The 12,601-nt window shown below is 48.9% G+C and overlaps 1 protein-coding gene across 1 annotated transcript; it reads left to right on the top strand.

Annotated features, from left to right (window-relative positions):
* The first annotated feature begins 975 nt into the window (after nucleotides 1–975).
* Nucleotides 976–3,747, top strand: LOC127052864 (uncharacterized). The gene is made up of 2 exons (XM_050956990.1): nucleotides 976–1,302; nucleotides 3,147–3,747. The coding sequence occupies exons 1-2, from the start codon at nucleotides 1,110–1,112 to the stop codon at nucleotides 3,650–3,652; spliced, it is 699 nt and encodes a 232-aa protein (XP_050812947.1). The 5' UTR covers nucleotides 976–1,109; the 3' UTR covers nucleotides 3,653–3,747.
* The last annotated feature ends 8,854 nt before the right edge of the window (nucleotides 3,748–12,601 follow it).

Below are 12,601 nucleotides of genomic sequence, written 5' to 3'. Positions count from 1 at the left end.
TGCAGTAACAAGGGGGTTTGAGCCATTCTGAAGTAACAATGCAATGAGGACAAGGCACTTACCTTTTAGCAGTGAGGGAGAGGGCTCCAGAGAACGTCTTTACAATAAGATCGCAGAGCAATGCGCTGACGTGCGTGTGCCATGGGACAGGAGGGTGATTTTTGTGCTGAAATCTTGTTGCTCAATCTGTGTAACAGTGACAAAAGGTGGGGTCTCTGTAAAGCACTGTAGTAGGTTTTCTGCCAAGCAGCTTGTTTTCAAAAGGAGACTTGTAAGTATTTCAGATGCTATTTCCAGTGGCTTACACTATTTTCAGTGTTTTGTGGTCATTCAGTGTTTCTTTACTAATACACTGTGTGACCTACTCTGCAGTGGAAAGGGGCTAATAAAGAACTACTCAGGGCTTGTCTACATCACAAAGTTGCAGCGCTGGTGAGGGAGTTACAGCACTGCAACTTAGGAGGTGTACACATCTGCAGGGCATCACCAGCGCTGCAACTCCCTGTTTGCAGCGCTGGCCGTACTCCGGTTTTGTCTCAGGTGTAGAGGATCCAGCACTGGTAATCAAGTGTAGACACTTACCAGCGCTTTTCTTGACCTCCGTGGAATAAGCAGGTATCCCAGCATACCTGAGGATACCTCTCTGGTAATCAAGAAAACTCCTCTGCCCTGTGCTCACCTGACCCCTCCTTTAAATGCCCCGGGAAATTTCAAAAATCACCTTCCTGTTTGCTCAGCCAGGCGTGGAGTGCAATTAATCAATCAATCATTCAGCGACCATGCCTCCACGCACCAAATGAGCCCCAGCATAGACCAATGCAGAGCTGCAGGATCTAATTAGTGTGTGGGGAGATGAGGCTGTTCAAACACAGCTGCGCTCCAGAAGGAGAAACTATGATACCTATGGTCAGATATCTCAGTCCATGATGAGAAAGGGCCACAAACGGGATGCCTTGCAATGCAGAGTCAAAATTAAGGAGCTGAGGAGTGCATACTGCAAAGCCCGTGAGGGAAACCGACGCTCAGGAGCTGCCCCCACAACCTGCAGGTTTTACAAGGAGCTGGATGCCATACTTGGGTGTGACCCCACCGTGAATCCTAGGAGCAGGATGGAGAGTTCAGAGCAGGGAGAAGTGGGGGATGGTGTAGAGGATGAATACAGTGATGCTACTGGCGTGGAGGGAGACACCCCGGAGTCTCAGGACACAGGCAGCCAGGAGCTCTTCTCCAGCCCTGAGGAGACTAGCCAGTCGCTGCAGCTGGAAGCGGACGTTGATGAGGAAGCTGAGGATCGTGCTCGTGGTAAGTAGATTGCAATGTTTTGGGAGAGGAGGATTTTCGTTATGGCTGCCTGCATGCATGCCTAAACGTGGAATAGCCCATTGATGTGATCTATGATATCTGTGTAATCTGCCTCAGTAATCTCTTGAAAAGTGCCCAAGCTCTAGCTGCAAATGTGCTTTCTCAAGTTTATAGGGAGAGCCACCGTGGTCCCTGTCCCGGTCAGGCTAACTCGTCCGATCCACTGTGCAGCGAGGGGTGGGGGGACCATGGCTGCACACAGGCAAGCTGCATAGGGGCCAGGGCGGTATCCACATTCCTGTAGAAGACCCTCCCTCTCTTCCCAGGTAACACGCAGCAGTGATATGTCTGGCAGTACGAAAGCCTATTGATAGTTTAGGGATAATTGAGGGCAGGGAGCTAGATTCACGGCTCCCCAGCCCAAGGTGCTCTGTTTCCCCTCCCCCAACCCCCCCCCCCCACCCTTCCCAGCACGTAGGCATCCACGCGGTGTGATCTGCTGTTCCCCCAGCCACCAGTCCAAGCAGGCACTCAGCCCCGCGGTGTTAGCTGTTGTTCCCCCAGCCAGCAGTCCAAGCAGGCACTCAGCCCCGCGGTGTTAGCTGTTGTTCCCCCAGCCAGCAGTCCAAGCAGGCACTCAGCCCCGCGGTGTTAGCTGTTGTTCCCCCAGCCAGCAGTCCAAGCAGGCACCCTGCCCCGCGGTGTGCTCTGTTGTTCCCCCAGCCAGCAGTCCAAGCAGGCACCCTGCCCCGCGGTGTGCTCTGCTGTTTCCCCAGCCAGCAGTCCAAGCAGGCACTCATCCCCGCGGTGTTAGCTGTTGTTCCCCCAGCCCCCCTTCCAAGCAGGCACCCTGCCCCGCGGTGTGCTCTGTTGTTCCCCCAGCCCCCCTTCCAAGCAGGCACCCTGCCCCGTGGTGTGCTCTGCTGTTTCCCCAGCCAGCAGTCCAAGCAGGCACTCAGCCCCGCGGTGTTAGCTGTTGTTCCCCCAGCCAGCAGTCCAAGCAGGCACCCTGCCCCGCGGTGTGCTCTGCTGTTCCCCCAGCCCCCCTTCCAAGCAGGCACCCTGCCCCATGGTGTGCTCTGCTGTTCCCCCAGCCCCCCTTCCAAGCAGGCACCCTGCCCCGCGGTGTGCTCTGCTGTTTCCCCAGCCAGCAGTCCAAGCAGGCACTCATCCCCGCGGTGTTAGCTGTTGTTCCCCCAGCCAGCAGTCCAAGCAGGCACCCTGCCCCGCAGTGTGCTCTGTTGTTCCCCCAGCCCCTCTTCCAAGCAGGCACCCTGCCCCGTGGTGTGCTCTGCTGTTCCCCCAGCCCCCCTTCCAAGCAGGCACCCTGCCCCGCGGTGTGCTCTGCTGTTTCCCCAGCCAGCAGTCCAAGCAGGCACTCATCCCCGCGGTGTTAGCTGTTGTTCCCCCAGCCAGCAGTCCAAGCAGGCACCCTGCCCCGCAGTGTGCTCTGTTGTTCCCCCAGCCCCTCTTCCAAGCAGGCACCCTGCCCCGCGGTGTGCTCTGCTGTTTCCCCAGCCAGCAGTCCAAGCAGGCACCCTGCCCCGCGGTGTTAGCTGTTGTTCCCCCAGCCAGCAGTCCAAGCAGGCACCCTGCCCCGCTGTGTGCTCTGTTGTTCCCCCAGCCACCAGTCCAAGCAGGAACCAAGGCATCCCACTAACATGGGAGAAATTTTAGCAAAAGTACTCACCCCATTGCTCGACATGACTTAGCTTTCTTGACCTCTACAGTGTTATGTGAGGTATGTGAGAGGGATGCTACCTAAAGTTTCAAATGTCCTTCAAAATTGATAATAAACAATGATGCCCCTGTGTATTACATGTCCCTATCTCTATTTTTTCTAGGGAACTCGAATAATGCAGCTGTATCACCGGCCTCACGTAGATTACAGAACTTGAGGCGCAATCCTAGGAAATCAAAAGAGGAATTGATCAAGACCATTCTGAACCACTACAACAGGGAAAGTAGGAAGACTGAGGAATGGAGAAATACTGTACATGAATGGAGGCAGAGAGAAAGCAGGAGAAAGGAATTGTCTGCCAAAAAAATAGCCAGGCAGATGATGAGCCTCCTGTCTCGCCAAACCAAGTCTTTTGAGTCTCTTGTAGCCATGCAGACAAATATATACCGTGATAACCCACAGCCTTCCCAAAGCACTCTTCCTTGTCCCCCTGTGTATCCTCAAAACAGCTTTCTGCAGCAGCCAATTCCTTATTATCACCAGCTGCCCCCAACACCTATAAGATCACCTACTAACCAAGATATCTATAATTCTTACCCAGTGCACTCCACCCCCATCATTCTGCAGCAAAGTAATGGCGACTTGCATCAGACAGTGACAATTGAGTAAAATAGGACATAGTAAAACCTCTTAATGTACTGTGAACCACCCATACCCCCTTGCATGTTTTTTACTGTATGACAAATAAAAGTTTTTGGTTTGTATTTCTTTCAATATGTTTAATTGGTGCTAGAAATGGTAAATTATACACAGCAAGGTAAAGCAAAGCACAACACATGCATCAAACATTACTGCTGGCTCTCAGCATCAAATTGCTCCCTTATAGCATCCCTAATCCTTGAAGCCCTTTCCTGGGCCTCCCTATTAGCCCTGCTCTCTGGCTGAGCAAACTCATTCTCCAAGCATCTAACCTCGGAGGTCCATTCCTCACTGAACCTTTCACCCTTCCCTTCACAAATATTATGGAGGGTGCAGCACACGGATATAACCGGTTATGCTGCTTTCCATCAAATCTAGCTTCCCATAGAGACTGCGCCAGCGAGCTTTCAAACGGCCAAAAGCACGCTCCACAGTCATTCTGCACCGGCTCAACCTGTAGTTGAACCGTTCCTTGCTCCTGTCAAGCTTCCCTGTATATGGTTTCATGAGCCATGGCATTAATGGGTAAGCGGGGTCTCCCAGAATCACAATGGGCATTTCCACGTCCCCTACTGTTATCTTGTGATCTGGGAAAAAGGTCCCGGCCCTAAGCCTCCTGAACAGGGCAGCGTTCCTAAATATGCGTGCATCGTGCACCTTTCCAGGCCATCCAGAGTAAATGTCAGTGAAATGCCCACGGTGATCCACAAGCGCTTGCAGAACCACGGAGAAGTACCCCTTGCGATTAACATACTCTGATGCCAGGTGGGGTGGAGAGATAATAGGAATATGCGTCCCATCTACTGCCCCTCCACAGTTAGGGAACCCCATTTCTGCAAAGCCATCTAAAATGTCCTGCACATTCCCAAGAGTCACGGTTCTTCTTGTCAGTGTTCGATTAATGGCCCTGCAAACTTGCATCAGCACCATTCCAACGGTGGACTTTCCCACTCCGAACTGGTTCGCCACCGATCGGAAACAGTCTGGAGTTGCCAGCTTCCAGATTGCAATAGCCACCCGCTTCTCCACAGAAAGGGCATCTCTAAATCTCGTGCTCATGCGCCGCAGGTTGGGGGCGAGATCATCACAAAGTACCATGAAAGTGGCTTTCCTCATACGAAAGTTCTGCAGCCACTGCTCGTCATCCCATGATTGCAGGACGATGTGATCCCACCACTCAGTGCTGGTTTCCCGAGCCCAAACGCGCTGGTCCACGGAGCAGAGCACGTCTGTTACTGCCACTAGCAATGTACTGTCTGCACATTGATGCGATTCACTATCATCGTCTGACTCCTCAATGTCACTCTCACTCACATTTAGCAGCTGAAGGAATAGCTCCACAGCCAGGCGAGATGTGCTGGCAATAGTCATTAGTAAGGTATTCACTAGCTGAGGATCCATTCTTGAAAGATAATGCGGAAAAAGCGCTGTACAGTCACAATGCTGCCACAGTGCTCCGCATGTGTACCAAAGCAACGCTGGCCGTTGGAACAGGAACAGGAAGCGGAAAGACAATCACACTTCCTTCCCCTTCCCACAAGCCCCAGCGCCGCTGTGGGACGAGGTGCTCTGTGGGATAGCCGCCCACAATGCATCACTCCCAACAGCGCTGCAGTGTGGCCACATCTAACAGCACTTGCAGCGCTGCTAGCTGTAAGTGTGGACACTCTGCAGCGCTGGCCCTATACAGCTGTACTAATACAGCTGTAACAACCAGCGCTGCAAAATTTTAGATGTAGACATGGCCTCAGACTTTCATTTCATTTTACATACAATGGTCCTGAAGTTCTGTAGAACGTTTTCTAAAAAGTCCTGAAAACTCAGGGTATGGCTACACTTGCAGGTGTACAGTGCTGGGAGTTACAGCTGTCTTCGTACAGCTGTGTAGGGAAAGCGCTGCAGTGTGGCCACACTGACAGCTACCAGCGCTGCACAGGGACCACAGTTGCTCTCCCTATAAACTTGCACAAGCGCATTGCCCACGCTCTGGCTGAAACTTTTGAAGAGATTACTGAGGCCGATTACCGCAATGTGATAGACCACATCAATGGGCTATTTCACATCTAGGCATGCATGCATGCAGCCGTAACCCTCCCTCCTCTCCTGAACCATTTTCAAACTGAAAATAAAAGCTGCTTACCAGGAACCCGCTCCTCTGCTTGACCTCCACCAAGTACCGGCTGCTGCGACTGGCTGCCTTCCTCCTGGCTTGAGAAGAGCTCCTGGCTGCATGCTTCCAGGGACTCCGGGGTGTCTCCCCCAACCCCACTACCCTCACTCTCGTTTTCCTCCACCCTCCTTCCTTCGCCTCCTTCCCCTCTCTGCCACCCTCTCTGAAGTGTCCATCGTGGTCATCGGATTGGCAGTGGGGTCACCCCCAAGTATCGCGTCTAGCTCCTTGTAAAAACAGCAGGTCGTGGGGGCAGCGCTGGAGCAGCGGTTTCCCTCACAGGCTTTGCAATAGGCACTCTGCAGCTCCTTCACTTTAACCCTGCACTGCACCGCGTCCCGGTCATGGCCCCTTTCCAGCATGGCCCTTGATATCTGCCCATAGGTATCGTAATTCCTACGGCTGGAGCGCAGCTGGGACTGCACAGCTTCTCCCCCCAAACACTGATGAGGTCCAGCAACTCGCCATTGCTCCATGCTGGGGCTTGTTTGGCGTGTGGAGGCATGGTCACCTGGAAAGATTCATTGATTGCACTCCACACTTGGCTGAGCAAACAGAAAGGGGATTTTTTAAATTCCTGGGGCATTTAAAGGGCAGGTCACCTGAGGTCAGGGCAGTAGAGTTAGAACTGATGAGCAGAGTGGCTGAGCAGGCATTCTGGGATACCTCCGAATACCTCAGAGGCCAACAACAGCGCTTTTGGTGGCCACTCTGGCAGAGCAGCCCTGCATCACCAACACTGCAGTCGTTATTCCCCAGGCAGAGCAGGAGTAAAGCCAGCACTGTAGCCTGGGAGATACAGCACTGTACACACCTTGCAAGTGTGGACGGTGAGTAAGTTGCAGCGCTGTAAAGCCACCACCAGCGCTGCAACTCTGGTGTAGCCAAGCCCACAGACATGTGGACTGGGTCGTCTCTGCTCCCAAAAGTTGTGTTTTATCAGCTGTTTCTAGCAGCTGTTGTAATCAGCTTTATGACGAGCTGCCTAGGCAGCTCGTCATATCACTTCTGATTTTTTTGTGCTATACGCATCATGGACATAAGGTTAGTTTTACTAGGAGATAAAACAGGGCTGGTGAACTCATGCAAGAGTGCACCTACTGACCTTGCTTACTTGTGGTAAACAGCTCAAGTATCTCCACGTCTCATTCTCCACTGAGATAACTATCCTGCCATGACCACTTCTCCTTCAGCACTTTGCACCCTTCAGTAGAAGTCTTACCACCCAACGATTTCAGGTCTCCTGGCTGAGGGCCTTCACAAACACTCTCAAGTCACTTTGTGCTTTTAAAATGTTTGTTTATGCGTGTGGTCATCCTGATACTGAAATGTGGATGTTATTTGGGTTTCTTTATTTCAGATTCTTCAGAATTACAGAAAACTTTTTTTCCCCAAAAAAAGCTGTTCTGGGCAAAACATTCACTGTAATAAACATCGGCATGGCAGGTAAGGAGAGTTTCCTTTCCATACTTGGTTGGTTGGTTTCTGAATATGTTATACAATATCGTCAAATGCCCCTGCTTGTGCTTTCTTTGAAATTCACATTTTGGTGCTGTTACATTTCCTGTCCTGAGTGACTGTGTCACGGAGTCACCGGGCGATGCTCTGGAACTACTCCATACAAAGCCAGTCAGGACTCTGGGGGAGCCTCCTTTCTCTGACCATAGTGTCTCCAGGGCAAGAGGCTTACACAGCTTTGACCTTCCTGGGTCTGACCTCCAAGCATTCAGCATCCCCTTCCACACTGTGCACCTCCCGCAGCGAGTCTGCCTGGACGGGGCTCCTGGGGAAGCCAGAGGGCCCTGCACCCTAACACCAGAGTCAGACATGACTCTCAGCCAGCCGGTAAAACAGAAGGTTTATTAGTTGATGGGAACACAGCATAGGACAGAACTTGTTAGCACAGAAATCCGCGACTTTCAGCCAAGTCCATCTTAGCGGGAGGGGAGCCCAGAGTCAGGGCTCTGGCCCTCCCCCTGCACGCCAAGCCAGACTGACTCACTTCCAGCCACCTGGCCCCTGCCCTGCCCGTTGCTCCTCCTCCGGCCTTTGTCTCACATACCAGACCAAGAGTCACCTGGTCGCATCCCCCTCCTGGGTCTCAGGTTACGAAGGGGCAGCAATAGCATCTGTGCAGGCAGCTGGAGCAGCCCCCACAAAAGTCACACCCCCTTATTCCCACCACATCACACTATGATCTTAGGTGGTTAAAATCTTATAGATGTGATCTAATTATTTCAAATGAAATTTGATCTCATTACAAAATCTGGCTGCATTTGAGCAAGCCACAAATACTTCAAACTTAACTCAGATTTACTTATGTCACACTTGGTCTATGAATGCTGCATTGTTGAGTTTGCCTTACCTTGCTTATGTGTCTGCAATTTACATGTCACACCTCACCTGCAAAATCAAGTCTGATTTTTAGACAAGTAGATACGTCGTGTTTGCAATTATGTAAATGTTAACAATGTGAAATGTTTTCTTCCGGGAACAATACCCAGGGACATCTTTTGAGGAGAAAGTTGCACACGTTTTGGCCTATAAGAGGAGTAACACGTATCCTGAAGGAATGAATAAGACAGACAGACGTAACCTGCGTCGATTTTCTGCCAACTTTTCTTTGGAAGGCAGGCAATGCTTGGTTTGTTTTTTTCATGTAATAAAGACACAGAATACAGTGGAATCTGCAGCATGTAAGAGTGTTAATCTTACCTTCAGTAGGACCATGGGTGGGATCACCATTGTTCTTCAGATTTTCCAGAAAATCTCTTTGCTACATATATAGGCAGTGTAACAAACATGTGTGTCAGTTACATGACACATGAGTATAAAGTATAAATATTTCCCTATGTTTTAACTTTCTCAAGTATGTTATCCAGTGTAGACTATAAACAGGAACAACAATCCCTTTATGTTCACTGAGCAATGATTTCTAGTTTTTAAAAAAAAAAATCAACATTTAATTATAACCGTATAGTGAAATTCCCCCCTTGTACTCACGTTAAGGTGACCCCTATGCATCCAGATCTCTTTTCTATGCGTATGCCTTATAATGAATCTGTGACTTTGAAAATATCTGATAATTGCTTAAGTTCAACATTTGATGTCGTCGTAACGTCTCCATCTGCTCCAGTTTGCAGAGGGGACACTTTTCTATTCTGCCAAACAGAGAAAGGTTGTCGTTGTTCACACCATGAATCAAGCCTTACAACTCTTTAAACAGTATCACAACAGTCCTCAGGGTGGACATGAAGGAAAAGTCAAAACGAGAATTGCGCTGACCTCAAGATACTATTGGCCAGGGATGACCAAGGACATCGCAGGCTGGGTATGTAAAGTCATGAAACAAAATCCTGAAATGAGTGATTTAGAATTTAAATACAGATTTGAAATGTTCAGTGCAACGAACGATATTAATACAGTTCGTGTGAAAGTGTGAACTCTGTTCCCTTTCAATAATGTTTTCATACAAGAATGTTCGTGTCGTCTTGTTATTTCATCCAAACTAGGTTGAGCGATGTCTGCATTGCCAGAAGGCAGGAAAGGAACTAAATCAAGATACCACCTTGAAAACCATAAAGGTAAATTTTGGACTCTGAGACGTCTGCCACATGTCTTCTTTTACAGCCTTTCCATTGCCAATGCATGAGGAATGTTCTCAGCACAGACTGCGTATACATGATACAGAGTCTTAGTCAGTGAGGAATCTTTGAAAGAGAGTCAAAGATAATTGTTTATCATTATTCATTTTTATTATTACTACACAATGGGGCCTTGAATTTGCCACAGAGAGTGCAGTGCTTGTGAGTGGCACAATGGAGTGCAACGATGACTTCTGTTGCACATGCTCCTTGCACTGGCGTGGTCTGTTTCTGCAGGTTTATCCTACCCCATTCTTGTATTTCTTTTTCGTTTGTTTTTTTTCTTTTTGTTCTGTTTTTAAAAACGGAAATTAGATTCTGATTGTGCGGTTGTGGAAACCACATTATAGTGTTTCCTCTGCTTACTGCGTATGGGCTTATTGAGAGCATTTAATAAGAAAAATCCAAAGTATGACTGTAACCTGTCCTCCTGCATATAGGTCAGTAAGCCTTGGGACCTGGTGGGAATGCATTTCATAGGACCACTCCCAGCGACAAAGGAGGGATACCAGTACATACTGACAGCCACGGATTGTGTTACAAGATGGGTGGAAGCATTTCCACTTCACACTAAGTCAGCCTATGAGGTAGTAAAGAAAATATACAAGATAATTATGGAGTTTGGAGGTGTACGGCGGATACTGACAGATCGCAGTCCTGAATTCAATAATGTGGTAAAGATTTATTTTTTGAGGTTATTTTTACTATTTCTTCAATCACACAATCAGGTCATGGGTAGTCGATCGTGGACATGGGCTTCGTTGCCCTTGTGAGGGGTGTGTTTTGTTTTTGTTTAATGTAAATTGTTGCTGACAAGCTTTTTCCGAACACACACCCTTGTTTTGCAACACTGTAGTTGGTCACCCCATCAGGGTTGCTATAGTGTGCATGTGCGTGGTTTTCTTAATTCACCAAAATAACCCCCAACATATTAGTCCAGGTAGTAAACCCCAGTAATCACACCCAAAATCAATAGCAGATAGGGGAAGGAACATAAATACAGACCTGTCCAAAGGAAAGCTTATGGTGTTACTCATTTTCTTTCAGTTTAATCTGGAAATGTGCAAAAAGTGGGGAATAGAACGTATCTTCACCAGCCCAGGCCACCCACTAACCAATGGATTTGCTCACAGCACTACCAAATCCATCAAAAGGTAATTGTAGGGGAGGGAAAATTACAGTACTAAAGGCAAGTAGAGTGCACCATGCCAGAAGCGTCTAAATCTTGCAAGTCAGTTTATGACTTGCAAGTCTTTTTACCATATCACATGTGAAATGGAGAACAAGCATAGCAATGCCCTGTGATGACCTCCTCCTGTGGCCTTTATGATTCCATATAATCTATCTCAGTCACTTACTCCCCTCCCTTCCTCCCCCCCCCCCCACACAAACTAATTCATAACTATTTGTTACAGAGCATTGCAGAAATTGGTCAATGATACTGGGAGTAACTGGGATGAATTTCTTGGTATAGTTTTATTTTCTTTGCGAGCTCACGTGAACATGACCACCAAAATGTCACCCTTCCGACTGCTGTATGGCTTTGAAGCAAGGTTTCCACACCAAGTCTCAGAAGATTATACAGTAAGTGTATTTCAGTACCGTCAGCTTTCACGTCAATCTCTTATTCTGTGAATCTTCATTTCACAAATACAACCCTGTCGTCTCCGTTTGTTTCAAAGCTACCAAATTTGGAGGAACACGATGAACAGTTCTACAAGGAGTACAGCATAAATTTGAAAATGAGAAAGGATGCTGACATTGCACTGGCTCTTAGTAATATTGCTAAAGCAGCAGAAAAAAACAGACGGTATGCTCAAGGAAGGCGTTCTAAACATGGGGAAATAACGTTTGCGGTCGGGGACTGTTACGTTACTGAATACGAGAAAGGAAAACAAGAAAAGAAAGACGGTTGCAACCTAGCTGTCCTGGCCCATACGAGGTTACTGCCATTGTGAGTAAAAGAGTTAAACTGGGAAACATCTCAGGGAAACTGTTAGGATAATAATAATTGGAGATATACTGATCTCCTAGAACTGGAAGGGACCTTGAAAGATCATTGAGTCCTGCCTTCACTAGCAGGACCAGTTTTTGCCCCAGATCCCTAAGTGTCCCCCTCAAGGATTGAACTCACAACCCTGGGTTTAGCAGGCCAATGCTAAAACCACTGAGGGCATGGCTACACTGGAGAGTTGCAGCGCTGGTGATGGGGTTACAGAGCTGCAACTCACTCTGTGTCCACACTTGCAAAGCACGGCCAGCGCTGCAACTCCCTGGTTGCAGCGCTGGCTGTACACCTGGTCTGCTTGGGGTGTAGCGATTCCAGCGCCGGTGATGCAATGCTGGTCATCAAGTGTAGCCACCAAAAGCGCTGTTATTGGCCTCCAGGGTATTAGGAGGTATCCCAGAATTCCTGTCCACAACAAACCGGAAGAATGGCTGAACTCCGATCTCCCCGTAGCTACTTAGCTAAAAAACAAACATAGCTGCGCTTTGCTCCAGCGAGCGAGCGGAGGCAGGGGAATTGCTTTGGAATGTTCACAGCTGTTTGCTTGAGGAGAGAGGGGAGGGGTATTGTTGAGCAGCTGCTTATATGGTCTAAAGACTATTTAGGAGTGCATAATTTGCATTTAGCGAATAAGAGACGGGTGGGGGAAAGGTCAAAACTTTTTAAATGATTGAAGGTAGGTGCTGTGTATCTTCCAGTCCTTAGAACTTGCAAGGCAGGGAGCTGAGAACAGTGTCAGCTCCAAAAATCCACTCTTTCTGTCTCCCTCACGCTCCCTGTCACACTCCACCCCACCCCCCTCTTTTGAAAAGCACGTTGCAGCCACTTGAATGCTGGGATAGCTACCCACAGTGCACCACTCCCAACAGCGCTGCAAATGTGGCCACACTGCAGTGCTGGTAGCTGTCACACTGCCACACTGCAGTGCTTTCCCTACACACAGCTGTACGAACACAGCTGTAACTCCCAGTGCTGCACATCTCCAAGTGTAGCCATACCCTGAGCTATCCCTTCCCTCCTCCTCCTCCCCCCCCACCCTCCCGGTGTACTGTGGCTCCCATTTAAAGAGTCACCAACATTATGGGCTGAAAACAGAT

The sequence above is a fragment of the Gopherus flavomarginatus genome, chromosome 5, assembly GCF_025201925.1.
Source record: "Gopherus flavomarginatus isolate rGopFla2 chromosome 5, rGopFla2.mat.asm, whole genome shotgun sequence".
NCBI lineage: Eukaryota > Metazoa > Chordata > Testudines > Testudinidae > Gopherus > Gopherus flavomarginatus.
Note: the sequence above shows the minus strand (reverse complement) of the source record. Positions and strands in the feature narration are given on the sequence as shown.

Bases quoted from the DNA above. Each gene is read 5' to 3' on its own strand.
- LOC127052864 (XM_050956990.1), top strand. From the start codon at position 1,110: ATGGAGAGTTCAGAGCAGGGAGAAGTGGGGGATGGTGTAGAGGATGAA. The intron at 1,303-3,146 runs GTAAGTAGATTG...TATTTTTTCTAG, and splicing joins AGCTGAGGATCGTGCTCGTG to GGAACTCGAATAATGCAGCT.